The 27,234-nt window shown below is 37.3% G+C and overlaps 2 protein-coding genes across 2 annotated transcripts; one reads left to right on the top strand and one right to left on the bottom strand.

The window, feature by feature from the left end:
- Positions 1-7,907: 7,907 nt before the first annotated feature.
- On the bottom strand, positions 7,908-8,849 carry LOC126022044 (taste receptor type 2 member 46-like). Its single transcript, XM_049782910.1, has one exon. The coding sequence runs from the start codon at positions 8,847-8,849 to the stop codon at positions 7,908-7,910; it is 942 nt and encodes a 313-aa protein (XP_049638867.1).
- Positions 8,850-17,445: 8,596 nt separating this feature from the next.
- On the top strand, positions 17,446-17,887 carry SMIM10L1 (small integral membrane protein 10 like 1). Its single transcript, XM_049783339.1, has one exon. It carries the CDS (start codon positions 17,534-17,536, stop codon positions 17,786-17,788), a length of 255 nt encoding a protein of 84 aa, XP_049639296.1. The 5' UTR covers positions 17,446-17,533; the 3' UTR covers positions 17,789-17,887.
- The last annotated feature ends 9,347 nt before the right edge of the window (positions 17,888-27,234 follow it).

Genomic DNA, 27,234 nt, shown 5'->3' with positions numbered 1-27,234 from the left:
AAAAGCCTACTTTAAGTTCTTGTTTCCCCAGATCAGAAAAATCAGTGACATAAAGGATATAGGATTAGGAGAGCACTGTAAATCATTAAGACCAGTTTGTTTAGAAGCATGTTAAAATTCCAAATTGAGATGCTTACTTCAAAGATGTAAATGATATGCAGTAAGAGAAAGGAGACCACAGTTTGAATGGATTTAATATGGACCCTCTTGCTGAGCTTTTGAAATCCTTTACCACTGAGCTGCACTTCTTGAGATGTTTTCACAGAAAAAAGATAAGCAGCACAATAAATGTTACAAAAATGGAAAAGGGTATTAACTAGTAGATAGACAGTATAATTGGAAACCTTCACTCTGTCTCCATTCAGCTTTCCAAGTCATGTTTTCTTCATTTTTAATATTCTCATATTTTCATAATTGCTTACTGTTGTAATTTGCATACTCAAAAAGAAAAAAATTTCCAACAGTATTATGAGAAGTACATTTTTAATTCTCTACTTTAGGCAAAGAAAAAAAAGGCTAGAGAAATCATCTTCAGTAAATAAAATATACTTAGGTTCATATTAAACCAGATAATAAAATCTGTATCAAGACCCAGGCAATATGACAAGAATTATTGATTTTAGACCATATAGAGCTAGATTAAACACAGTTGCATGCCGATAAATTAAAATTACTCAGAGCAAAGCAATTCTGGCGATAGCAAGAGCCATTAACATTTGGTCCAGGGGCCGGAGAAATAGCATGGAAGTAGGGCATTTGCCTTGGATGCAGAAGAACTGTGGTTTTAATTCCGGCATCCCATATGGTCCCCCGAGCCTGCCAGGAATGATTTCTGAGTGTATTTCCAGTATGCAAATAAGGACATAGTGACTTCAATTTTTCCCCAATTTAATCTTCCCAAAATTCATGGTCATCAACTCATTCTGTTTTTAATGAAGTAAATTATCTTATTAAAAGAGGATATTAACTTTAAGGGGAAAAATGCTATTCTCCAGAAAGAAAGAAGAAAAGCCATATGTAAAGGAAATTCAACCTCTAAATAAGAATAAAGACAACTAGAGGATGAATTGACCTAGAATAAAAGAGATTATGCATCCAGGGTTGGGATGCAAGTGAGTCAATAGTGGAGTGCACCTTAAAGGAAAGAACAGAAGTTGCACGTACCCATAATAGAAGAGTAAGTGAACTTCAAGATGAAGAGAGCCATAGAAAAGTTCTTCACTCTGAACTGGGAAGTGGGTACCTCCAGAATGGAGTGTCAGTCATTAGCAACACTTATACACAACATAAAACATAGAGGAGGGGCTGGAGTGATAACACAATGGTAGGACATTTACCTTGCAAGTGGCCTAACTGGGTCAGACCCAGGTTCGATTCACAGATTCCCATATGGTCCCCTGAGCCTGCCAGGAGCGATTTCTGAGTGCAGAGCCAGGAGTAACCCCCGAGTGTTGCTGGGTGTGGCCCACAAAAACAATACAAAACAAAAGTTTTGGGGGAAGGAAGGGGAAGATCATACAGGAGCCTATATTTGTCAACAAATTTTACCTTTCTTTAAAAAATAATATATTTTTAAGCATTGTGATTACAAAGATGTCTGTAGACATAACTAGAATCCTCTTCTAAATTTTGAAAATCAGATCTATGTAGAATGATCCAAGATTTTACTTTCAGTTGCATATTAGATTTTCTAGGTATCCCAGGAATATCAATACTTCCTAGAGGCTATTTACTGATAACTATTATAACTTTATTATTTACAAGCTTGATACACACAAACAGTTATACAAATATATGTAGACATTATGGAAACCATGTAAAATAAGTATCAGGGAGGTATCTAAGTTTAACTCTCTCTTTCCTTGCAGGCTTACCAACAAATTAGTAAGGATCATAATGCATTTCTCATCTCAGCCCTTTAATAAAGTTTCACTTTGGGTCTATTAAAATTTAATTTTAATGCTTCACCAAAGTAATCAAGAGTATTATAAATATTCTTTGGGAACTTTAAACAGAAGCTGTGATTTCTATTATTTATTCTAGATTTTTCATTACATCTGATTCCTCATAGTTTTCTGTATTTAAGTCAGCTTTGAATCACTTTTTACAATGACTTTTAGATAAACAGATGTTAAAAACAGCTTCTACCTTGGAATTTATTGTTTCACTTTTTAGTATGACTGTATTTTGCTGAGGATCTTAGTGGCAGAGGCCACAAAGGAAAACCCAGATTCTCTGTTTCAAATATCTCTGCTTTTGTGCTGTTTCTATTGGGACTGGTTGTTGTTGGTTTTGGTTTTCAGTTTTGGAAACATACCCGAAGAATGTGTATGGGGCTTATTGTTATCTCTGTGCTCTGAAGTCATGTCCAGCAGTACTTGAAAGATCCAATCGTGTTGGGAATCAAAGTCCAGGTTCTGCCCGTTTACTATCCTCCCTTCTCTAATTAGTCCTGTTTTAACTACTTTTTTCCTCAGTGCAATAACTTGAATCCGGGAAATAATCATATCCTCTTTGGAAGAGTTAGCATACTATTTGCATAAGAAACTTCTCACTTTGCCTTCCTTGTCCCTAGCAGACTCTGACAAATGATACCTATTATTTTCATCCTATTTGATATTTCTGAATTAACTTAAGAAAACTTTCAGTCTTGCAGGAGACTGAAGAAATTTTTTCTTAAACAACTAGTGTCAGGAAATTAAATTTAAAAATGCATATTTTGAATTTATCAGAAGTTGTGAGAAGAAAGATCAACACAACTAAATTCCAGTTGGGTGTGGATGTGGAAAGATATACAAGTCCCACTTCCTTCCTTTCTCTGAGCTAACGTCTCAGTTGCTATAGAAATGACATAAATAACTGTTTCAGCTAATTTTCCCACAGTAGGATAAGTGAGTAGAAACATTAAATGAGAAGTTAAATTGAAAGCATTGCATAGGTAAAGAGATAATCTATGTATCATATTCAATGTATGTCAAATCCTAGAAGATTTTTATTGCATAAAATATTCCTAGGGCATAGATAAAAATGAGTAATCCCATAGCAGTAAAAAGAATTAATTAAAAAGTTAGAGTCTGAAAATTTCTCTGTTCAAAGTTTACCACTAAACAACATTAATCAGGATGGTGAAATTATTTCCATTAAAATAGATAAATGAAATATAATTTTGCATCTATGTTAACATATTTATAGTTATTTTTTTATATTTTACTTATTTTTATATCTTTTTGACAAAGGGGATAGGTGAGCATTTTTCATTGAGTTTAAAGTAGGCAGATCTTTAAAATAGGTAGGATATTGAAATGATTATCTTTTGGTATCCAGTCATCTAGGTTTTTCAGATTCTCATGCACATCCTGGATCCACCACTGTTACTTATATTCCTTACCAAAAATTATTTTTCTTAGAGCCATATTCCTCATCTTCCCCTTCCTGTTCCCCTGTATCTCCATAACTTCCCTTCTTTAGAAAGGAACTCCAACTACAGCAGGAGAATAGGGGCAAATAAGTCATATGGCTCTTTCCTGCTAAAAGTAGTCAGAGCTCCCTAAGAAAAAAAGGTCTATGGACCAGCCCTCTGTGAAAGTTGTTGGTTTACAAGTGTTTCACTTCAACTAAAAGAATTTTTAGCAAGAAATGGGTTTTATTAAGGTGTTTAAAACTCTTTAATATAAAATTTTATATTTAAAATATTTAAACTTTTTTTTTTTTTGGGTTTTTGGTTTTTGGGTCCTACTCGGCAGCACTCAGGGGTTACTTCTGGCTCTAAGCTCAGAAATCGCTCCTGGTAGGCTCAGGGACCATATGGAATGCTGGGATTTGAACCACCAATCTTCTGCATGCAAGGCAAATGCCTTACCTCCATGCTATCTCTCCGGCCCCATATTTAAACTCTTTAATCTAAATATTTAAACTCTTAGACTCTTGTGTTAAATCCCTGGACTGGTTGTAGGAAAAGAACTGGGAGAGGTTCCAGAAAAAAAAAAAAAAAAACCCAAAATCTTATTCAATGCTCATTCTTTCCCATAAAACTCATTTCTTTTTATATGATTTCTTTTATTTTCTCTGACTTATTTCTGCAGTGTTTAATAGGTTAAATTTTTAATTATCTTACCTGAGTTTTATGATCGACTGAAATACTTAGTCACTTTTGAAAAAACTTTCAGGAACATAACTTCTTCCCCATTTTCTCTCTTCTGTCGTACAGAACTTCTGAAGTGTGTTGGGTTTTCTACATTGACCCTCTGAACATTTACAGTAACTTGAAGTTTTCACTTCTTTTTCTCTTTATGCCTCTTTCTTTTTTTTTTTTTTTTTTTTTTTTTTTTTGGTTTTTTGGGCCACACCCGTTTGACGCTCAGGGGTTACTCCTGGCTATGTGCTCAGAAATCGCCCCTGGCTTGGGGGGACCATATGGGACGTGGGGGGATCGAACCGCGGTCCGTTCCTTGGTAGAGCTTACAAGGCAGACACCTTATCTCTAGCCCCACCTTCCCGGCCCCACCTCTTTCTAAGTAATTTATTTCAATTCACTAATTTTCATTTCAATGTTTCTAATTGGTTGTTAAAGATGTCTACTGAATTTGGAGAGGAAGCTGTATAAGATACATTATTCAAAATTCTTTTTTTAATTTATTTTTTATTGAAACCAATATGAATTACAAGTCTTTCATAGTGTATTTCAGTTACATAGTGACAGTAAATTAGGACCATTCACAATGCCAGTGCTGACCTCCCTCCACCATAGTTCCCAGCCTGCATTCCATGTCTCCACCCTTAGCCCCCTACACTGCTAGTGTAACAGGTCCATTTTGTGTATTGTTGTTATAATTTGGATCTCGTGATTCTACTGTCATTGACATTGGTTTGGGTATGTAGGGCTAACCTTTTTATGGTTGTTTTGGTTTTTTGGATCACACCCAGCAGCGCTCAGGTGTTACTCCTGGCTCTACACTCAGAAATCGCTCCTGGCAGGCTTGGGGGACCATATGGGATGCCGGGATTCAAACCACCATCCTTCTGCATGCAAGGCCAACACCCTACCTTCATGTTATCCCTCTGGCCCCTAGGGCTGACCATTTTTTATTTCCACTCTATGTTCCTGAGACTGCTTAAACCCTGGGTCCCATCCACTTTTTTTTTTTTTCAAAATTCTCTTTAATAAATTACTTAGACATCATCCAAATTATTTTGTAAACATTTTAAATAAAATCATTTAATAAAGATTAAAATGAAGATATTGGTGATGATAGTTGCATAAAATGGGAGGATTCCATTTAATTACTATAATTTTATACAGGTTTATATTTGGTAGTTCATGGTTAAGGAAGAACACTATGTAAAATCTTCTCCATGCTTTTGATCATCTCAACTTGTGGACAGCCTGAAATAGCACTTTCAGCTACCAATTTATCAAAATAAACTTAATATCAGTATAGTTATAATAATTTACTTCCTGTTTGTCCTTTACTTTATTAAAAATTGTGTCAAAATTGGCCTCAAGTCAACACTACTTAGGATGTTTTTTGCCTTTTCATTTTGTCATGTATTATTATTCTATAGAATAAAGCAGCATGTATTATTGATAGTTAGAGTTTGTTTGGGGGCTACACCCCACAGTGCTCAAGGCCTATTCTTGACCCAGCTCAGGGATCATATAGAGTGTGGGAATTGAACCCAGTTCAGTTGTGTACAAGGCAAGAGTTATACCTGCTGTATTATCTCTCTGGCCTGAACCCATCATACATTATTCATAACATATTTACATAGTATCATTTGCAAATAAAATTATCCCACCTATTTATTTTCATCTCTAAATATTGTTACTAAATGGTTGTTCTACTACAGTAGATAAAATAGCATTACATATGTATAAATGCATTTATTACACTGATACATTTATTTGCTTATTTTTATTATTGTGCATTATTTTCTTACATATCTATGTCATTGTTGATTTATATTTTATCACTGATATAAATTTCGATGGCCTCTCAATTTCAGCTATAAAGCATGGTTATGTGAACATCTTACATATATATTCTAGTATACATATACAAAAAATTCTCCAATTTATGTTGAATAGAGGGTGATGGGAATAATTTCTTTACTTTAATCACATAATGTTACTTTTCCCAGGCATAATTCAATATAGTATTTAAAAGTTCCTATTTTATGTTCTTCCGAAATTAGTAATATTAGTCAATATTTACATGTTTATTTATACAAAGTTTATAAAACTTAATTGATAATTAAATCTTATAATATTCCCATGAAAAAATTTCAGATTATCTACTTCAAAAATCACTTCAGCAATTTCATATACATTTAGTCATTTGCACTATTTATTATATGCAATTGTATAGCTTATAACATTTCTTCTCTGTCTTAAATATTCTTTTGCAAATGAAAGTGTTATAATAGTAGAGATTGCATAGACATGTTACCTTATATTGAGAAAATAGGATTACTTACAAGACATAAAGAAAAGTTTACTACTGTTATTACTACATAAAAGGTCCCAATGGGAAAAAATGTGGAAAATTGAAAATAAAACTGTCTTCTATTAAAGCATTTTTCTACAGATACAATATGTTCTTTCAAAATCTGTGAAACTAAATTCTTTGCTTTTCTTTAAGGGAATTTAAAATGTCACTGTAATCTTGAAGCACTCTGTCTTAAGGAAAAGGTCATTGAAAACACTGTCTAGTTTCTTGGTCCTGTGTCTCTATCCCTTAAGGGAGACCCAACTAGCTGTTAGAATAGAAACAAATGATGAGAGTCGAGGAAGGCTGCCAGCATCTTCAAAGCCTTTGAATGGTCTCTGTGCTGAAGTTCCTCAAGGTCAATGGATCAGGTGTAAACTCTGGACTAAAAGAAGCAAAGTCAGGGACAGGAGATAAAGAATAACATCAATTGATTAAAAAAAAAAAAAAAGGATGAGACTACTCACACTGAAATTTTTTCTTCCATGTAAATGCAAAACCTTGTTTTCTTTCATGGTAAGTACTCACAACTTACTAAAAGCATCAGTACTGATAGATTCACGAAAAATTACAACAAAGACTCCAGAAAGATATAAAAATCACTGTTCATTCTCCACTTTGGTCAGATAAATAGGAAGGAAAAAACTGACTATTTTTAAGAAAATAGAAAATGATTATGTAGGTGTTAAATCAGGAAATTAGGTAAATAGAGTTTGAAATCTACCAAACTATGGTAAACACATTTATAGTAGCACATAGATGTGGTGGCAGGCCTATTTTCAAGGACTCCTATAGTATTATCCACAGTTGAATGAATCTAGCCATTGTCAAGCTGATAAGAACTAAATCAGCTAATGAGAACTTGCCATTCTTGAAAATTGATCATGATCAATACTCAATCTATTGTAAAACTTAATCTCTAAGTTTTTTTTATCTAATTGTGTTGCTAATAGTCTTCAATGCTTTTTCTTACAGATATATACAAAATTTAGATAAAATCTTGTAACATTAAATTGTTTACCTAAAAAAAAATATTGGTTACTTATATGTTAATCTTACCTTCTTTCTTGGTCCCTTTAAAAAAAAAACACACACTTACAAATTCTTGTGATAAGATTAGGAAGGAGATATCTGTAACTATATCTTTGAAAGTAAGTCAAGTGACCCATTAAAGTAAGTCAAGTAACCCATTAAAGAAGCCCAAGTGATGGTACAGTGGTTCAGACAATTGCCTATAAGTTGTCTTTCTTGACTGACTCTGATTGAATCCCTGTAACTGCCAGGAGTAAGCCCTGATTACTGAGCCAGGCGTAAACCTTCAGCAAAGACAAATGTGGCCAAAATGAATAGACAAAAAATACATACCATTAGAAAATTTAGCAATAGTATAAATTTCACTAATTCCATCAGTTTGTTTTTTGCTTAAAGACTCACTACCCCCAACTTACTCCTTTCTCTGAGCTGGAACTTCAGCTGCCACAAAAATGACAAAAAGGCCTGTGTTAGCTTCTTGTTTCCCCATATCAGGATGAATGAGTGACTCGAAGGATACAGGATTACGAGAGCATTGCAAAACATGAGGATCAGTTTGTTCAGCATCTTATCAAAATTCCAAAGTGAGATGATTGTATCAAAGAAGTAAATGGCAAATAGGAAGAGAAAAGAAACCACCGTTTGCAAGGCTCTGATGTGGACTTTGGTGCTGTGATCTTGGGATCCTTTGCCACTAAGCTGCATCTTCTTGAGATGTTTCCACAGAGAAAAGATTAACAGCACAAGAGATATCAAGGACATGATAAAGGGGATGAGGATTGATACCAAATATATTGTGAAGTTTGAAACCTGTACAAAGTACCTCGGTTTAGTCTTCCAAGTCATGTTTTCTTCCTTTTCATTAGATACCACATTCTCATACATGCTTATTGCTATAAGTTGAAAAACCAAAAAGATCAAACTTCCCAACAATATAACAAGAAGTACACATTTAACTCTCCACTTTAGGTAAAGAAACAACAAGCTAGAAAAATTGGCTATCTTCAGTAAATAGAGTATACTGAGGCTGGTAGCAAGCCAACTAGTAAAATGGCTACTCACTGTCCAGGTAATATTAATAGTAATTCGAAATACTGTTATGCCATTTAAAGCTGAATTGTATTCAGCAGTGTACCAAACTATTAACGCTACCCAGAGAAACCCAATTCTGGAGATTGCCAGCACTGTGACAATCTGATCCACTAAGGAGATTTTTCGTTTCTTGATCCAGTCAGGACAATTCACCAGAATTATGAAGCCATTGGCAAAACTTCCTAGAGCAAACTGTGCAGTTACTAGGACAGAGAGAATTTGTCCTAGTAAAGTTTTCATCTCTAAAAAAAAGGCAAATTTAAAATTTAAAATCACTGATACTGGTTTTCTGACCTTAAGTCCTATGTGCAGTTGATTTCTATGTATCCAGTAAAGGGTTCTTGTTGTGTTTTTTTGTTCTAATTTCTGTAACTATTAGTAAATGTTAATAAATAGAATCTACTACACCTTACCAAAAAAAAAGAAAGGCACTGTTATTTCCTGCAATGTCAAATGACTCCTCTTCATACACTGCAAGTCCTTGCTATGTATTATGGTATTGTAGAATTGACGCTATTGTGAATTCTTTTTTGCCAACATGCAAATAAGGACGTAAGTCCTAGTTTTACTTGTTTAACCCTTCCATGATCTGTGCTTTCTCAACATTACTGTTAGTAGTAACTTCTTCAAAGCCTTTACATAAAACCTAGAGTGAATATTCAAGCTATTTGATAAAATTTTCTCATAATTGCAATCATCACTATTAATTTATTTTAATGCTATGTTTATGTAGAAAGAATACAAGACATAAAAATTATCAAAGATATTTTTAAAACTCCCAGGAGAACCAGTATGACTTAAAATCTGATTATTAATGACTAATGTTTGCCAGTAATTTGATTGTGAACAAACTCATAAATACACACACATCAAGAATAAATACAAGAGGGGCCCGAGAGATAGCACAGGTGTAGGGTGTTTACCTTGCATGAAGCTGATCCAGGACAAAAGGTGGCTGGAATCCTAGCATCCCATATAGTCCCCTGAGCCTTCCAGGAGTGATTTCTGTACACAGAGCCAGGAGTAACCCCTGAGCCTGCCAGGAGCGATTTTTGAGGACAAAGCCAGGAGTAATGTCTGAACATCGTCAGGTGTGACCCAAAACAAACAAACAAACAAATAAAAATAATAAATACGAGAGCTATAATTTCTAAAATGTTCAATTTATGTCAGGTTTAATTTAGGTTCAAGCCCCCTCATTTTCTCATGCAGAGGAATTTAGGCTATTATTAAGAGCTCCCTAATATCTCATGAGCAAGGCTCATGAGACTTTGATAAACTTTGATAAAGTTTCTCTGTTGAGTTTATTTACTATTTACATATCAAAAGTTGAGTCGAATATGTACACCAATGAGCTGAGTACATGCAGGAGGCTCCTGTTTGATTCCCTCAAGCATCGCTGGAAATGACTCTTGCAAGACACCAGTTGTAGCCCCCAAAATAAACAAATAAATAGTGATATTTAATTGTAATAACTAGTTATTTGTAGATATTCCTGAAACTTTTGTGATTTTTTTGCAAGTTTGTGCTTGTATTTGTATTTGTACTTGCAATACCAATTTTATTTGTACTTACAATATTGTAGTGTCCTCTACCTTGCAGGGAGAATACCTTGACTCTGGATATTTTTTATTTTTAGTTTTTGGGCCACATCTAGCAGTGCTCAGATTTTACTTCTGACTCTGCACTCATGAATTCCTGAGCACAGCAGCAGTGCTCAGGGGACTATATGAGATGGCAGGAATTGAACCCATGTCAACTACATGCAAGGCAAGTGCCCTGCCCACTGAATATCACTCCAGCCCCTTAACTTTGAATTTTATTTTTTAACATGTTTTGGTAAATAAGTAGACTTGACACAAGTAGAGTTTTAAATTTCTTCTCCAGTGGGACTGTGGGCCTGCCCTATTCTTCTGTAATCAGAAAAACCACAATAGTGCACGGGCTCAAGGAGCTAAATGAGCCAGTTGCTCCAACAAGCACAGCCTACATCAGCCAAACTCTGTTTCCCAGATTCATAAAAGAACCCATTTAGCATCATCTTCCAAACAAATTCAGTGTAAAAAAGTTTAGTTCTTTCTACAGATATAAGTACCTACTGTCATTTGATACAACTTTTAGAGTGGCTTAGTTTTTCAATAAACACTGACTAATATAGATGCCCTGTAAACCAAATAACATGGAGAACTGTCTATCAGAAACTCAAGAGTCAAAGAAAAATAGGGAGGGTTCCAGAGAAATAGCTTGGTGATTCAGAACACCTGCCTTGCAAGTATATCATTGCCAAATTAATTTCTGACGCCATGACAATTAAAAAGCATCATCCTAGCAAACTTTTTATCATAGAAAATGGATAATGTTTGTATTATTCCATATATGCTTCATTTGGTTCATTTTTTCATTAAATTGTTCCATTGAATTAATTTTCCAAAGTATTTTTAGTTTATACTTGGACTTACTTCTATTTTTATTTTTTAAACATTTATTTATGTTTTGGGGCCACACTCAGCTGTGCTCTGGGGTTACTCCTGGCTCTGGCTGTACAAAAACCAAGATCTCTAATTCCAGAGGAGTGACTTTGACAACTGCGAATGAGCAGAACTTCTGGAACCATAATGAAAGACTCCATCCTAGGATCTGAGCTAAAACCAAGACCATAATTACAGAAGACTGATTACAACAACAGTGATGAAAAAGAATTTTTAGAACTGTTAAGACTCTATCCTAGTCTTTGTCCTATGACCTGTGCAAATACCAAGATCTCTAGCTATAGAGGCCTTATATTACCATTCACAAATGAACGGAAAGTTTTCTGGTACCATAAAAAAACCTTAGGGTGAGAAAATGAGAGGGTATGAAACCTGTAGCTGTTCCCATGGCAGTATGCTTCAAGGGCGGAGAAACCCTGTATCTCTTAGGTCAAGGGAATTCCCTTTCAAATTTCCCCTATACTTACTGTGCCTATGAAAAAAAGAAAGAAGCACAATGGAGCCAGAGCAGTAGCTTCAATGGTAGGGTGTTTGCCTTGCACGCACTGACTTAGGACAGTGACTTAGGACATGGTTTGATCCCCTAGTGTCCCATATGGTCCCTCAAGACAGGAGCAATTTCTGAGAGCATAGTCAGGAGTAACCCAAAAACCAAAAAAATAAAAATAAAAAAGAAGCACAAAACTTTGCCCCCCTTCCTTCGTGTTTTGGGTTTTTTTCTTTTACTTATTTATTTTTCTTTCTCTTTTCTCTTTTTTCTTTTTTTTTTAATTTTTTTTTTCTTTCATTCTCGTGGTTATTTTATGATAGTGGTTGTTTTTAGTAGCTAGGTTTTTTTTTTTTTTTTTTTTATAGTTTCTGGGTCTTGGGGAAAGTTGTGTGTGTATTTTGTTTTGTTTGCCTTCTTTTTTCCCTATCGTCTTTTACATTGATATTTATACACTCTAGATGGAATCCTCCCAGTTTTATTTCCAACAGAACCACATAACTTGAGTCATCTTGTTCTGCTATGAGGGGAAAAAATTAAGTGGGAAAAATTGAGGGGTAAAAAATGGAGGGTACCAGGACCAAATAGTCATATGAACATTGATTGGAAATAAAAAATGATCAGACTTAAATATCAAATCCAAAATCAATGACAACAGAATCGATACCCAATCTACAACAAGCTATACACAGAGGGGAACAGTTACACTAGCAGTCTGGGGGGCAAATGAGGGATATATGGGATGCAAGCTGAGAACAGGGGTGGAGGGAGGACAACACTAGTGGTGGAATTCATTGTCACTATGTACCTTAAGTATTACTGTGAAAGATTCATGATTTACTTTGGTCATTTAAAAAGAAAAAGGGGCCAGAGTGGTGGCACGGAGTGGTAAGGTGCCTTGCCAGCGCTAACCTAGAATGGACCACGGTTCAATCCCCTGGTGTCCTATATGGTCCCCCAAGCCAGGAGCGATTTCTGAACTCATAGCCAGAAGTAACCCCTGAGCGTCAAAGGGACCATATGGGACATCAGGGGATCAAACTGTGTCCGTCCTAGGTTAGCACGTGCAAGGCAAATGCCTTACCACTTATGCCACCGATCCAGCCCCATTAACTTACTTTTAAGTGCTAATTGAAATAATACAAATTTTGTTAGTTTTGTTTTTGACTTTTGACTTTTAGCTTTTGGCTCTTTGGTTAGAAAGTGCCCAGGGGCACTTCAGCACCAAGCTGAGGGGTCTCTCTGTCTCTCCCTCTCTTTCCTATTCTCCACTGTCTCTGTCTGTCTGTCTGTCTGTCTGTCTGTCTGTCTGTCTGTCTCTCTCTCTCTCTCTCTCTCTCTCTCTCTTTCTCTCACTCTCAGGCCCTGAATAATACTATTTGTATTCTTTAAAATAGTTTGATAGGGGCCGGAGAGATAGCATGGAGGTAGGGCATTTGCCTTGCATGCAGAAGGTCGGTGGTTCCAATCCCAGCATCCCATATGGTCCCCCGAGCCTGCCAGGAGCGATTTCTGGGTGTAGAGCCAGGAGTAACCCCTGAGCGACGACAGGGGGCATCCAAAAACCAAAAAAAAAAAAAAAAAAAAAAAAAAGTTTGATAATGCGGCCTGAGATACAGTACATTGGGTAAAGTGCTTGCCTTGCACACGGCTGGCCCCAGTTCTCTTCCAAGCATCTCATATGTCCCCTGAGCCTGCCAGAAGTGATTTCTGATTGCAAAGAGAAATCCCTGAGCACCTTTGGGTTTGGTCCCTGCCCAAAAAAGATTAGTTATTCAGATATTTTATTTTTTACACATTTTACACCATGTTTTTTTTACAGTCAACAGTCATTTACATTTATATACATGCATATGGTGCTTGCTCCCTAGCACTGCCAGAGTGACATCTGAGAAGAGTCAGGAAGAGGGATGCAATGCATGCTGGGAACAGGAGTGGGGGGAGGACGACATGATGGCAGCTTTTAAAGGAGTAACAAAGTCTTAAAGGTCTGAAATCTAGCATCTAGATACAAGGCATGTGTCAGATATTTGTTTAAGGACCAAGAAGGAAAATTCTTAATCCCTGAAGTTAATAATTTGCAGATTATGACACATTTGATATCTGAACAGTCTTGATCTAGAAATAGTCATGTTGCTATGAAACATATTCATTGGTATACCTAATACAAGCTCTTTCTTTCCTTCCAGTTTTATCAAGCTTGTATCATCATTTCCACTAATTTATTTCTACATGTGAGTCAAAGTCTGAATTCAATTAGTTAGCATGTCTCACTCATCTGCAATGTTTTGGGGTAGTGCTTACATCCAGCGGCACTCAGGGCTTACTCCTGGCTCTGCAGAACTCAGAAATCACTCCTGGCAGGTTCGGAGGACCATATGGGATGCCAGGGATCAAACTCAGGCCAGCTGTATACAAAGCAAATGTTCTCCAGACCAGATTTACAATGTTTTACTTATGTATAAACTTGGACCATTTAGACCCAATCCTTAATTATTTTTAATTTTTTTATTTTTTTTGGTTTTGGGTTACACCCAGTATCACTCAGGTTACTCATGGCTATGCACTCAGAAATCACTCCTGGCTTGGGGGATTATATGGGATGCCAGGGGCTCGAACCACAGTTCGTCCTAAGCTGGCGCAGGTAAGGCTAGCCCTTGCCCACCTTGCGCCTTACCCCTTACTCCTTACCCCTTGCACCACTGCTCCGGGCCCCCAATCCTTAAATTTTGAATGCATTTATTACTTATTAGAACACATAGATTAGAAAATTCTTTCCAAACGTTGAAAATTGGCCTATATGGTATCCATTGCTTATCTTAAACTTTTCCATGTTTGTATTTTGTCTCTTCTTCAGAAAATTTTATTTTCGACCAAATTTAATAAAAAAAAAAGGTGAAGTACTAAAGAAATGGCAGCATAAAGTCCAAGACACTCTCCTTTATTATAGAATTGAGATAACTGATTTTTAAGGCTTTTAAACTGAAATAACTTTTATGAATTCATTTCAATGTATTTTAACAGAATCTGCTGCAGGGGAGTTGTTTACTTAAGTGTGTTTATTTTAACCATTTCAAGCTTTGAATACTTTGAGTGCTTTAGAGACAGGCCCAGTTTTTATGTTAGCTCTTTATAAAGCTTGGGTTATGTGATACTTCAATAAAAGTTTCCTACTAAAATATTCTCCAAAGTGTCATCACTAAAAAACACTAAACTGAGAGTTGAAATAACGGAAATACATGGTTCAGTCACTCAAGTCTAAACATTAAAGTCTCCATTCACTATCTGTTTAATCAAACCCCTTCAACTCTAAGCATTACTGTTACTTTGCCTATTCTTTACCTTTAAAATAGAGCATCAACCTGGTCATCTTATAGTTATAACTTTCTCCAGGGGCTTAAAATTAAAACATTTTCATGGATTCAACCAACATTGAGTCTGGATGTTCAAGGGAAAGTGTATAGAGGCATGGTGGATGAAAGTAAGACAGTATAGCTACAAATGGGATATTTAATAGACTTGACTTCAGTGAACATGTATATCTCTATTATTCTTTCAACTTTTAGATAAACTGTACTAGCATGTACTGAAACTATAAACCTTGCTCTCAAGTTAATCATGTCTCACAATTTATTCAGTCTCAATACCATACTTTAGAAGTTATAATACAGGGCTTTCTAAATGCTGAGGTGGTATTGGTACAGAAAAGAAAAAGGTAAGTCTAGCCAGGAACACTTAATTTCTACAAACTTCACAATGACATGTCACTGGTATCAGTCTTGCCCTGTTGACTGTGAAGAAAAACAAGTCCTCTACAATACTTAAATGTGCTTTGAAAAATAATATTCATTCAACAGAGGCTGAGGTATCTAAACAATGATTTTTCTGAAGCAGACTGCAACCTGAAGGTTGATCTGAAGCCAGACAAATATTCTACGGAGGTAGAACGTGTTCTATAGAAAAAACTTGAGTGCTTGCCAGTAAAACTGAGATTAGAGGTCATAAAAATGTACACTATTCATATGCCAAAAAGATTATGAATACTTATGATTCCCTAAGAGTATTCATGGAGTAGAAGATGTTTCCACTCTCTCCTCTTCTATCTCCTCTTCTCCCTACCTCCCTCCTCATATTAGCAAATGTTTCACTCCCCCAAAATTTCCATTCCTAACCTGGCTTCTTCATCATTTTTGTACGAGTAGGAAATACTATGTCCTAAAAGCAATGAAAATGATATGTGCTTACAAAATGTGCACTTGGTCACAACAAAATACCCAGGAAACCCTAATTAATTCAGACGGAAATCCTTTTATGATTCTATTGTTAAAGAAACAGAAACTTTAGGCCAAACTGATGCAAAACAATTGCCTTGCTCGAATTTTGGAGCAAATACCATACAAAATCAAAAAAAAAAAAAAAAAAGGAAGGGTAAGCAAAGATGCCTGGCTACTATCCAGGTCATGTTTCCTACAAATAAATGCCATGTTAAAGACAGGATTTTGGAAGCTGCTGCATCTTGCATCAAATTTAACCTCGTTCTCATTCTGAGCTTGGCTTCCTTTCTTCACTTTAATGTGCATCTGCTCCTAGCATTTTTTGTCTCAATTTTTTTTTATTGTGGACAAAGTGAATTACAAATCTTTCACAGTAATGTTTAAGGCACATAGTAGTAATGAATGAAGGGTATTCCCACCACCAGTGTTGTCCTCCCTCCACCCATTCCCAGCATGCATCCCATATCCCCCCCTTTTGACCCCCCCCCCCGGCTGCTAGTATAAGAGGTCCTCTCTGTGTCTAGATTGTTTTAGATTGGGTTTCGATTCTGTTGTCATTGGCTTTGGGTTTAGTGTTTAAGTATGATAACTTTTTATTTCCACTAAATGGACATACAACTAACTGTCTGGTCTTGATACAATACATTTTCCTCCCTCCAATTATGTTGATCAAGATGATTCCAAGTAACGTGTCTCAATTGGTGATATAAGAGGGAAATGAGAGGGAGTCCGTCTAGGTGCTGTAAGTATCCCTTTGAAAGAAGAAAGGGTAAAGAAGAAAAAAGAAGGAAAAAAAGTAACAAAACAAAAATAAAAACGAGACAAGGCAAAAATAAAAACAGAAAACCAATAAGGGAGTAATAAAAAAAGTACAAAAAGGATTAGGAAACAAAAAAGTAAAACAAAAACCAAAACCATCAGCTACAAAGAAACCAAAAAAAAAAAATCAAAAACTAAAATGAATGCAAAAACAAGAAGAGAAAAGAGAGGAAGGAAGGGAAAAAAGAAAGAAAGGAAAGAAAGAAAGGAAAGAAAGGAAGTGAAGGAAGGAAGGAAGGAAGGAAGAAAGAAAGAAAGAAAGAAAGAAAAGAAAGAAAGAAAGAAAGAAAGAAAGAAAGAAAGAAGGAAGGAAGGGAAGGAAAGAAAAGATGAGAAAGAAAGAAAGAAAAGAAAGAAAGAAAGAAAGAGAAGAAAGAAAGAAAGAAAAGAAAGAAAGAAGAAAGAAAGAAAGAAAAGGAAAGAAAAGAAAGAGAAAGAAAGAAAGAAAGGAAAGAAGAAAGAAAGAAAGAAAGAAAGAAGAAAAGAAAGAAAGAAAAGAAAGAAAGAAAGAAAGAAAGAAAGGAGGAAGGAGGAAGGAAGGAAGGAAGGAGGAAGGAAGGAAGGAAGGAAGGAAGGAAGGAAGGAAGAAGAAGAAGAAGAAGAAGAAAGGAAGAAAGAAAGAAAAGAAAAGGCAAGCCCCTAGCATTTTTGTGCAGGCTGACAGGTGCAATGCCCCCCCCACGTGTCAGCCCTTGAAGCCAGAACAGCAGCCCGAGTAACGGACAGGAAGGGGCGGAGCGGAGCGCGCGCGCCGCCCGAGGCTCGGAGCCGCCGCTGAAGACGCTGAGGCGCCGGCGCAAGCAGGTCTGAGCCGGTCGAGCGCTCGGCTCCCCGCCCCCTCCTCGGCGAGGCCCGATGACCTTTGGCCCGAGCCCCTGGGCGAGCAACCACACCGGCTCCATGTCCGTCGCGGCGGTGCCGTGTTCCCTGGCCCTCAGGGCTTCCGAGCCCGCTCGCCGCCTCCAGCTCCTACAGCGTCTTTCTGCAAAGGGGCTCTCCCGCACCCTGCTCGCCTTCTTCGAACTGGCCTGGCAGCTGCGCATGAATTTCCCGTACTTCTACATCGCGGGCTCCGTGATCCTCAACATCCGCTTACAGGTACACTTTTAGCGGTCCGTTTTTTTTTTTTTTTTATGGCGGCCGGTCCGGCATGATGGCTGACTCCCAAGAGGCCTTGCGGCGGAGCGGCTGTGGCTGCTGGGAGCCCGCGGTCTCCGAGATCTTCAGAGTTCGCGCATGCGCGTGCGCAATCACGGAAACAACCCACCTCCCCACCCGCGCCTGGGCAGTTTCCCTCGTCTTTGGACTTGCCAGCTGGGCCTGGACTAAGCTAGAGCCATTCGTTACGCAGACTTGTGGGGAATGGACTTGACTTTGTCACCACCCTGGGGTTATATTTTAAAGGCGCTGCAAGTCTTTCAGACATCAACGAGGCCGATGGGATGAGGTTCTGTTTTATTAAGTCGCAATACGTGTTTCTTGGGCAAGCCCAAGATGCAAGTGAAAAGAATGAAATGATTTGGGAGAAGATTGGATTGTGAGCATAATATTTAAGAGGAAGAAAATGAAGATCTTAAGGCGATCGCGTCCATCTCCAGAAAAGGGCAATAGCCAGCAGACACTTTGAAGACAGAATCTATACAGGAACTGCATGCTTCACACCAATTTTGAACAGAAGGGTTGGAATGTTAAGGAAGTGGACTAAACCCTTGGAGTCAAAGAAGGGGAATCCAAATCACAAACAAAAGCGTTGGGCTCTTTGGTGCATAACTTGTAGATAATCATACCAATTGTAAATGCTGTTTATGATTTTCATCTTTCAAATGGGAAATGATGCAAATAGTTTAGCCTTCCGAGTTTGAAAGAACAGTTTGTTACGAGAGAGGATGTTGAGAAGAATGAGGAGGGAAAATGTAATGCATTGCTGTTCTACAGCATGGAAAAGTTAGGAATTACAGTGCTTTTTGGGAGATTGAGGGTAGCACCTAGGCTTGCACTGTAAAGTTGCTAATATATATATATATATATATGAAGAGGAGAAAAATGAATGTAGCAAGAAATATACATAGATGAAACATTAAGGTGAAATTTCTCTCCTCCCCACCTCCCAAAAAAGGAATTATTGCGCTGATAAGTTTAAGTTAGAGGAACAAAAGAATATTAGTGGTTTTGAGAGTCAGGAGATGAAGGTTGAGGCACTTAGGAACCCCAAGAAAAACAGAAGTTTCCCAGACTGCATTGGATACCTGAACTTGTGAATAATAGTTGCCAAAGTCATTTATCATTAATATAGAAACATTGTATAGCGTAAAAACAAAAGTATGTAACTTTTGGGACATTGAAGAGGGAAAGAAGTGTTGTGTAATGGGGGGAGAAGCATCCCCCTTTAGATAGAACCAATCAAAGTCTGAAATATAGGAAGGTCAACTTAATACATTATAAATAAAGTTATTCAGAAGAATGTACAATAAGCAATTAAAGCGGTTGTCACTTATGAAAGGAAAATTGAGGACAGTAGAAGAAAGCTGGGAGCACTGCTGTGTTTCACTAAGTCTAACAGTATTATTTGATGTCTTAACTAGGTGTAACTTGATTAAAAATTAATTTAAATTTAAAAGGTGGTCATTGGGAGTGCATTCCATTGGTAAGATACTTTAGAATTAAATAACATCAAGTTTAAATAAGGCAGTTCTTAAAAACTGATTTTGTGGTCTTAGATAAACCTTTTTATCTTCCTAAATCTTCCTTAAATAGTTTCTTCAACTGTTAGGTGACCATCAAAGTACCTATGTGCTCTAGTTGGTCTGAAAATTAAAAACTGCTTACTGGATACACATTAAATTGCATTTGTTTAATATTTTATGAGGAGTTTTTTTCAGTGAAGGTTTTAAGTCTCAATGAAATTTTTGCAGGTTCCTGACCTAGATGTGTGGGGAAAAACAGGACAGGTAGATTTTCAGTTGAGACATTCCTGGTGAAAGAGGCAGGATTTGTTCAAATGCAAATGGAACTATTTACAATGTCTGACTAGGGTTTCTCAACCTTTACAACTATGGTCCTCATCAGATTTTTATTTTTTCCTGCACACTCCCACACACAGACCTTACCTCATTTCTCACCTGTGACCCCCTTATAGTATATGGCAGGGCTAGGGGTAGACCCTTATGGTCCTTCTAAACCACTAAACACATCCACAAAAAAGTATTCTTTTTTTTTTTTTTTTTTTTTTTGGTTTTGGTAGAAACAAGGGTAAGTAACAGCATATCCCTCCAGCACTATGTCTGATTTGGGTAATAGTAATACCTATACATCTAAGCACTTTCTCTTCCAATTTACCATTTATTTAATGATAACTAAGCTGCTTGCTCAGATTTAATGTGAGTTAACATTAGTTAATCTCTACAGTTGGGTCACTTCTCTTAAGTAAATTTGCTCTTAATAAATTATATATATATATATTTTTTTTTTTTTGAGGTAACTTTTGTTTAAAGACTGTTAAATGTTTCTATTCTAGGATTATAATGTTACCAGATTAATCCCAATGCCATGGTACCAGGGACCCTTTCTCAAAGTTAGTAAGGTCCTTCCCTTTAACCCACCTCCCCATAGGTAACGAGTTCTGTGCTTAGAGTCTGCAGACTATTGTCTGTTATTACCTTGCGCTTTTTTTTTTATTTCCTACCTATAAGTGACTGAGATCATCTAGTGTTTCTTTATCCTGACTTGCTTGACTTAGCATGACATACAGTTTCCTTTCATGCTGTACTTCTACCTTTTCTTTCTTTCCCCCAAAATATCTCCAGCTGGGGTTATAGTGTATGCCAGTATGTATGAGACTCAGGTTTGAACCCTGGCACTGCAAAAAAAAATTACATAAATCTGTCTCTCTGGATATATATGTGTTATCATCCACCACTTTTATTTGATGAAAACACAAGTGCTCCAGATCTCTGGATTAAGAATACAATTTACAAAATACTTCAGATTCTTATATTTTTCCCCAGCACTAGATGATATTCTTCTTCATCAAAGTTTACAGTCCCCATATTTTCAACATTTTCTAGTTTTTCATTTGTTTTTCTTCTACCACAGGAGAACCATGACAACCATAAACCCTAACAATTATTTGCTCATTTATTGGTAGCTGTTTATATTTTGCATTTATTGGAAATGTTAAGATATCAGAAACCACAATTTTACACCTGCGGGCATTAGGATTATATACATTTATAACTTTTATTTCATTTCAATTATTGCATTTCATTTTTATTTTATTTTGGGCCACACCCGGTGATGCTCAGGGGTTACTCCTAGCTATGCGCTCAGAAATCACTCCTGGCTTGGGGGGCCATATGAGAATCCAACCACAGTCCATCCTAGGTCAGATGCATGCAAGGCAAAAGCCATAACGCTGCGCCACCACTCCAACGAACTTCTATATGTATATATACCAGTACTTCTCAAATAATGGGGCACGCCCCCCAGAGAGAGTGCAAGGCTTCATAAAGGGGGGCCTGTTTGACCTCAGCAAACACTGTCATAACAAGCTAAGCCCTGTGTTTATGTCTCTATGTCTCTGGAGCTGAGAGTTGCTGTGTCCTGCTTCAAACCCCGCTTCGAAAAGCTATGCATTGCAAAACGTGCTCATTGTAGCCATTAATCCAGACATCACCTCTGATTAAAAAATCAGCTCAAATTATTTTATATATTTTTGTTTTTCAGGTTAAAGTTTTTTTTTTAAAGGTACTATTTACAGTCACGTGAGGGGCGCAAAAAATGTTTTTCTCTTCCTGGGGGTATGACAGAAAATAATTGAGAAGCACTGATGTACACAAACATGGCCAAAGCAAATATGAAATTGGTCATGTTGATTTCCACAACAAAAAAAGTGTTCATATAATTTTTACATATATGCACCACACAGTCTGTGTCAAAGTGATTTTTTTTATCTTGTAAACATAGGTAGAGGTGGAACAGAGTGATAGAACAGTAGGTAGGGTTTTTGCCTTGCACAAGGCCTACCCTGAATCAATCCCCAGTATTCCATATGGTCCCCCGAGCCTGCCAAGGGTGATTTCTGAGTGCAGAGCCAGGAGTAGCCCTTGGGCATTGCTGGGTATTGCCAAAAGTAAGTAAGTAAATAAATAAATAAATAACAACACTTAGGGATAATTAATAATTTTCTTTTTATAAATGCAGTTGATTTTTTTTTTTGTCTGTTTTGTCTTGGACCACATCCAACAGTGCTCAGAGGTTACTCCTGGCTCAGCATTCTGGATTTACTCCTGGTAGGCTCTGGGCCCATATGGGAAGGCCAGGATTGAACTGTGTAGGTCACGTACAAGGCAAACACTCTACCTGTTCTACTATTGCTCCAACCCCTACAGTTGATTTTATCTTAGTTTACATGCACAGTGATAATCTAGTTAGATAGATTCTTAGCAATAATTACCTTAGATATTTTGTTTTTAAATTTCTGGGGCCAGAGCTATAGCAGTAGAGCATTTGCCTTGCACGTGGCCAACCTGGGATAAACTTGGGTTCGTCCCTGGCGTCCCAGATGGTCTCCCAAGCCTACCAGGAGCAATTCCTGAGCTCAGCCAGGAGTAACCCTGAGCGCTACCAGGTATAACCCAAAAACCCAACCCTCCCAAAAATATCTGTTGGGTCTGAGGAGATACCTCAGAGTGAAGCACATGCCTTCCGTTTATGGGGCCCAGGTTCAATCTTTGGCATTGCATGATTTCCCCCAATGACCCCCAATAATGCTCATGAGGCCCAAAAAGAAATAATTTTTAATATATCTGCTATAAAATTATTTGCTTCTAATATTTTTTTTTATTTTGGGAGAAATAGGCAGTGCTTAGGACTTACTTAAGAATCACCCCTTTCAGAGCTCAGACAGCCGTATGTGTTGCCTGGAATCGATCCTGGATCAAAATCGCATGTGGATCAGCCACATGTGAGGCAAGCACCCTGCCCACTCTACTATATAACCTGATCATTTTTATTTGACCATTTTAACTTAATACATGATAAAAATATACTGTCTTCTCAATTTGGAAAAGATTTCATCTCTAAATAATTGTCTTTTCTCACAAATGAATATAGAAAATATTTACACACATAAAATCAATACACATAGTATTCTATATTTTACATTCATATTAAGTCTCAAGTATTTTCCCATTGCCAGCAAGTTAGAATAATAGCTATTCTTACATTTAAAAAATTCTGGTTTTATGTCAACAAGCCATGTGTGTAGACTGTTAGTTCGTAGATCATCTAGAGAAAGTCTGTGTGATTGTAATACCTCAAAGAGAGTTAGAAAAAAGTTAAAATGATCTTCACTGTATCATTAACTTAATTCTCCTGAGAGAGAAAATTCTGCCACGGTGTGTGAAGAAAATGTGTCACCCTGTTTTCCTTTTCAGGTCTCATTTAAGATATTGTAGGAGCCACTGGGCAGTTTGTTGGAACTTACTGTTGCTCATAATCAGGATCAGTGAGTGGCCCACAGGAAACAAAGCAAGTGGTAAGGATAAAAACAATCCAGCTTGCTATTTATATGGTATGAAGAAAACCCAGCCAACTTATAAGGAGGAAGAAAAGTGAAACATGAACAGACAAGGAAAAGCGTCACCATTTTCTTGGTCTTAGGGCCTCTTTGCTGATGTCTTTGCAACTGGAGTCAGCTGCAGATTTCTGGTGTTTTTATTCAAGGAGAGAAACACAAGTGCCAATGAACTTAGGGAGAGAAAAAGGGAGATCAGTAGATAAAATTAACAGCAACCAAGCTATTAAGATATAGTATTATATCTGAGATAAGCTTGAATTTCTTTGACTTAGCTTGTATCCATTAATCCAAAAAGCATTAAACATATCTGATAATTTAAGGTTGAAAGATAGTAAGAATAAAGACCCCCCCCCCCCCAGGAGAAACCTAAGCAACATTCTACTACTTCTCTGCCTCAGCCAGAGGAAAAAGGGATGAGAGAAATTGACTATTTTAAAGTATGAAACATGCAGACAAGTTGCAATCCAGGTAAAATACAAAAATTACAAAAAAATGCCACTATTTTATCAATGGCATGTGTATTGAACATAATATATATGAATGCTTCAAATATTATCCAAATAAGATTGATTCTGAAGATAGCCAGACTGATGAGGAGAGAATCGACAGTTTTCACCCCTTTCCCCAGTTAACTAGTACAGTGAACCCATTCTCCATAATTCCAACTGGGAATTTTCCCATCACCATTGAAAAACCTTTTGAATTCCAGGTAGCATTTCTATAAAAAGAATCCATGAAGCTAATACTAGATTTCATTAATGTGTTTCTTAGCTTTGAACCAGTTTTTCACTTTTATATTAAAGACATTCAGTAAAGCTCAGGTACACTTATCACAATAGGCCTTTCTCTTTCTCATATTATTTCCACTGTAGGCCTGAAAAATGCACAGAAATTCAGTCCCAAAGATTTCCATGAAAAGCTTTATTGTTAGTTTCAGTCTGCTGATTTCCAAATTATACAGTGAATGTACCATCTCTTCATTGGCACTGACAGTGATTTTTCCATCTGGGAGTGGATCTTTTGGCTATGCAAATAGCACATTTAAATTATTACTTCTTTTCACTGGTTTATACCTTCCTTTTTTTGGTAGAAATTCAATACACTTGAATTCAAGTTTCTTTGACTATATGGGGAGGGGGCAAGGGTCATGATCAGTGCTCTGAACTATAACCATAGTTCTAAGAATATTAAAAACGGTGTTAGAGTGGCAATTGTTGTTGTTTGCATAGGCCCAGCAAAATATGGGGGAAATGGAAAGGAAAAGCCTTTGCCTAAATACAAGGAGACATTACCCCTGCAGTTTCCTGACAGAAGACCAGCTCTGAGCTCCAAGCATTCTAGGTTGTCCAACCCCAGAGTCATTCGCTGTGGTCCCAGTAAAAAAAATTTTCACACAATTGCTGTTGTTGATGTCAGGTTTCTGTAGTTAAAGATCCTGGATTCTGTGCATATCCTACACTGAAGTCAGGATGATGTGGAGCGTCCTCTAGTTTTACCTCACAGTTAGAGAGCAATGCAGAGAGCCCAGCCCTGAAAGCAGGTTGTTGTTGCTGCTGTTAAGTCTTCTAGGTGTTAAGGGAACCCTCTTTGGAGTAAGTTGATGTCAGGGGAGCAGTAGGGTATTCCGTGGTAGAGGATTGCTTCTGGGTGATGTTATAGACAACCTTGGTTGTATCCATAGATGGTATTCATGGTTCAGGGGTGAATGGACAATGCCCGTTGTTCTGAGGCCTGAGCCAGGTCATTATGACAATTTCAGGGTGTATGCCCCACTGCATTACAAGATTTGTATGTTCGTATCTCTGTTAAATAAGAACTTGTTTGTATGTGTAATACTTTCCCATTTTAATGTGCCTGGGCAAAAGAGGAACAATGCCACAATTGGTGTATATGGGGGTCGAGGGAACAAGTTCAACAATCCCTGTAACTTGGTTCTAACATAAGCTCTAAACTGAGCTCTTCTACCAGAATTCCTTATTTTATTTTATTTTATTTTATTTTATTTTGGTTTTTGGGCCACACCCATTTGACGCTCAGGAGTTACTCCTGGCTATGTGCTCAGAAATCGCCCCTGGCTTGGGGGGACCATATGGGATGCCGGGGGATTGAATCGCTGTCCGTCCTATGCTAGCACTTGTAAGGCAGACACCTCACCTCTAGCGCCACCTTCCCGGCCCCCAGAATTCCTTATTGAACAGATCACAAAGAAAAGAACAAAACAAAACAGTGGGCAAACTTATATAAGAATTGCCTCTCAAGTATCTTAAGTTTAATATAATTCTAACAATAACCTCTAAACTGCAGCATTATTTATTCATTATTTACATTGAATATTCCATAATGTTTCAGATATTAATTCAAATAAAAGTATATAATAAGCAAAAAAACACAAAAATTTGCAGAGTAATTGGGGAAAACTCTTTAAAAGTATTAAAGAAATTAATGTAGATGTAGTTTTCCCCATTCTTTTTTGGATTTGGTTGGTAAAAAATTCTAGTAGATAAGTTTCTCTTGGGTTCTGAGTTTATATTAGAGTCAGGTTGTAGGAATTGTTTACTTTGTTATTTTTATCCCCATACTCACTAGTAGTATCATGTAGCATTGTTCCTTTTTGCATAGTTACATGGGAAATCTTATATATAGAAAGAAGTTCCTGGGCCCAGAGAGATAGCACAGCGGCATTTGCCTTGCAAGCAGCCGATCCAGGACCAAAGGTGGTTGATTCGAATCCCGGTGTCCCATATGGTCCCCCATGCCTGCCAGGAGCTATTTCTGAGCAGACAGCCAGGAGTGACCCCTGAGCACTGCCCGGTGTGGCCCAAAAACAAAACAAAACAAAAAAAAAAAAAGAAGTTCCTATTTAATATGGATAGGAACTCATAAATTTTATATTGCAGATAGCCTTTCATCCTTAATATTTGTCACAGTTGGGGCCGGGGAGATAGCACAGCGGCGTTGGCCTTGCAAGCAGCCGCTCCAGAACCTAAGGGGTTGGTTCGAATCCCGGCATTCCATGTGGTCCCCCGTGCCTGCTAGGAGCTATTTCTGAGCAGGTAGCCTGGAGTAACCACTGAGCACTGCCGGGTGTGGCCCAAAAACAAAAAACAAAAAACAAAAAAAATATATATATATATATTTGTCACAGTGACTTGACTTGGGCTGCAGTCAATCAGACATCAGTCATTCACCCTCAAATCTTGGATCTCATCTTTGGAACTGGCATGGTTTTCTGCACCAGCACCCAGAATCAAACTTCTACCAGGAAAGGCCCTAATGCTACTCTGGCACCGACTTGCTCCAGAGTGGGTTCATATGACATTCTGATGACTTGGAAATAGCAACAACTTGCTTTTCAGGGTGAGTTTCCCTGCATCGCCACCTAATTGGGAGATGAAAACAGAAGACACACACACACACACACACACACAGAAAAGAAAACAGAAGGTACTCTGTGACACCCTGACTTCAACATATAACCTGTGCAAAAACTAACATTTCTTTTTTTAATATATATATATTTTTTTAATTTAAACACCTTGATTACATACATGATTGTGTTTAGGTTTCAGTCATGTAAAGAACATCACCCATCACCAGTGCAACATTCCCATCTCCAATGTCCCAAATCTCCCTCCTCTTCACCCTACTCCCGCCTGTACTCTAGACAGGCTTTCTATTTCCCTCATATATTCTCATTAAAAACTAACATTTCTAATTACAGAAACCTGACTACGACAATTCTGACTGCGACACTGTGATTGAGGAGACCTTTTCCTGGGTTAGCCTTTAGTTTATCTTTTTTTTAATTATCTTTATTTAAGCACCATGATTACAAATATAATTGTAGTTGTATGATTACAGTCATGTAAAGAACACCCCCCTTCACCAGTGCAGGATTCCCACCACCAATTTCCCAGATCTACCTACTCTCCACCGCACCCACACCTGTACTCGAGACAGGCTTTCTTTTTCCCTCATT

This window comes from Suncus etruscus, chromosome 11 (genome assembly GCF_024139225.1).
Source record: "Suncus etruscus isolate mSunEtr1 chromosome 11, mSunEtr1.pri.cur, whole genome shotgun sequence".
Taxonomy (NCBI): domain Eukaryota; kingdom Metazoa; phylum Chordata; class Mammalia; order Eulipotyphla; family Soricidae; genus Suncus; species Suncus etruscus.
Note: the sequence above shows the minus strand (reverse complement) of the source record. Positions and strands in the feature narration are given on the sequence as shown.

What these genes read in the sequence shown, in the direction of transcription:
- LOC126022044 (XM_049782910.1), bottom strand. Translation starts at nt 8,849, where the DNA reads ATGAAAACTTTACTAGGACAAATTCTCTCTGTCCTAGTAACTGCACAG.
- SMIM10L1 (XM_049783339.1), top strand. Translation starts at nt 17,534, where the DNA reads ATGACCTTTGGCCCGAGCCCCTGGGCGAGCAACCACACCGGCTCCATG.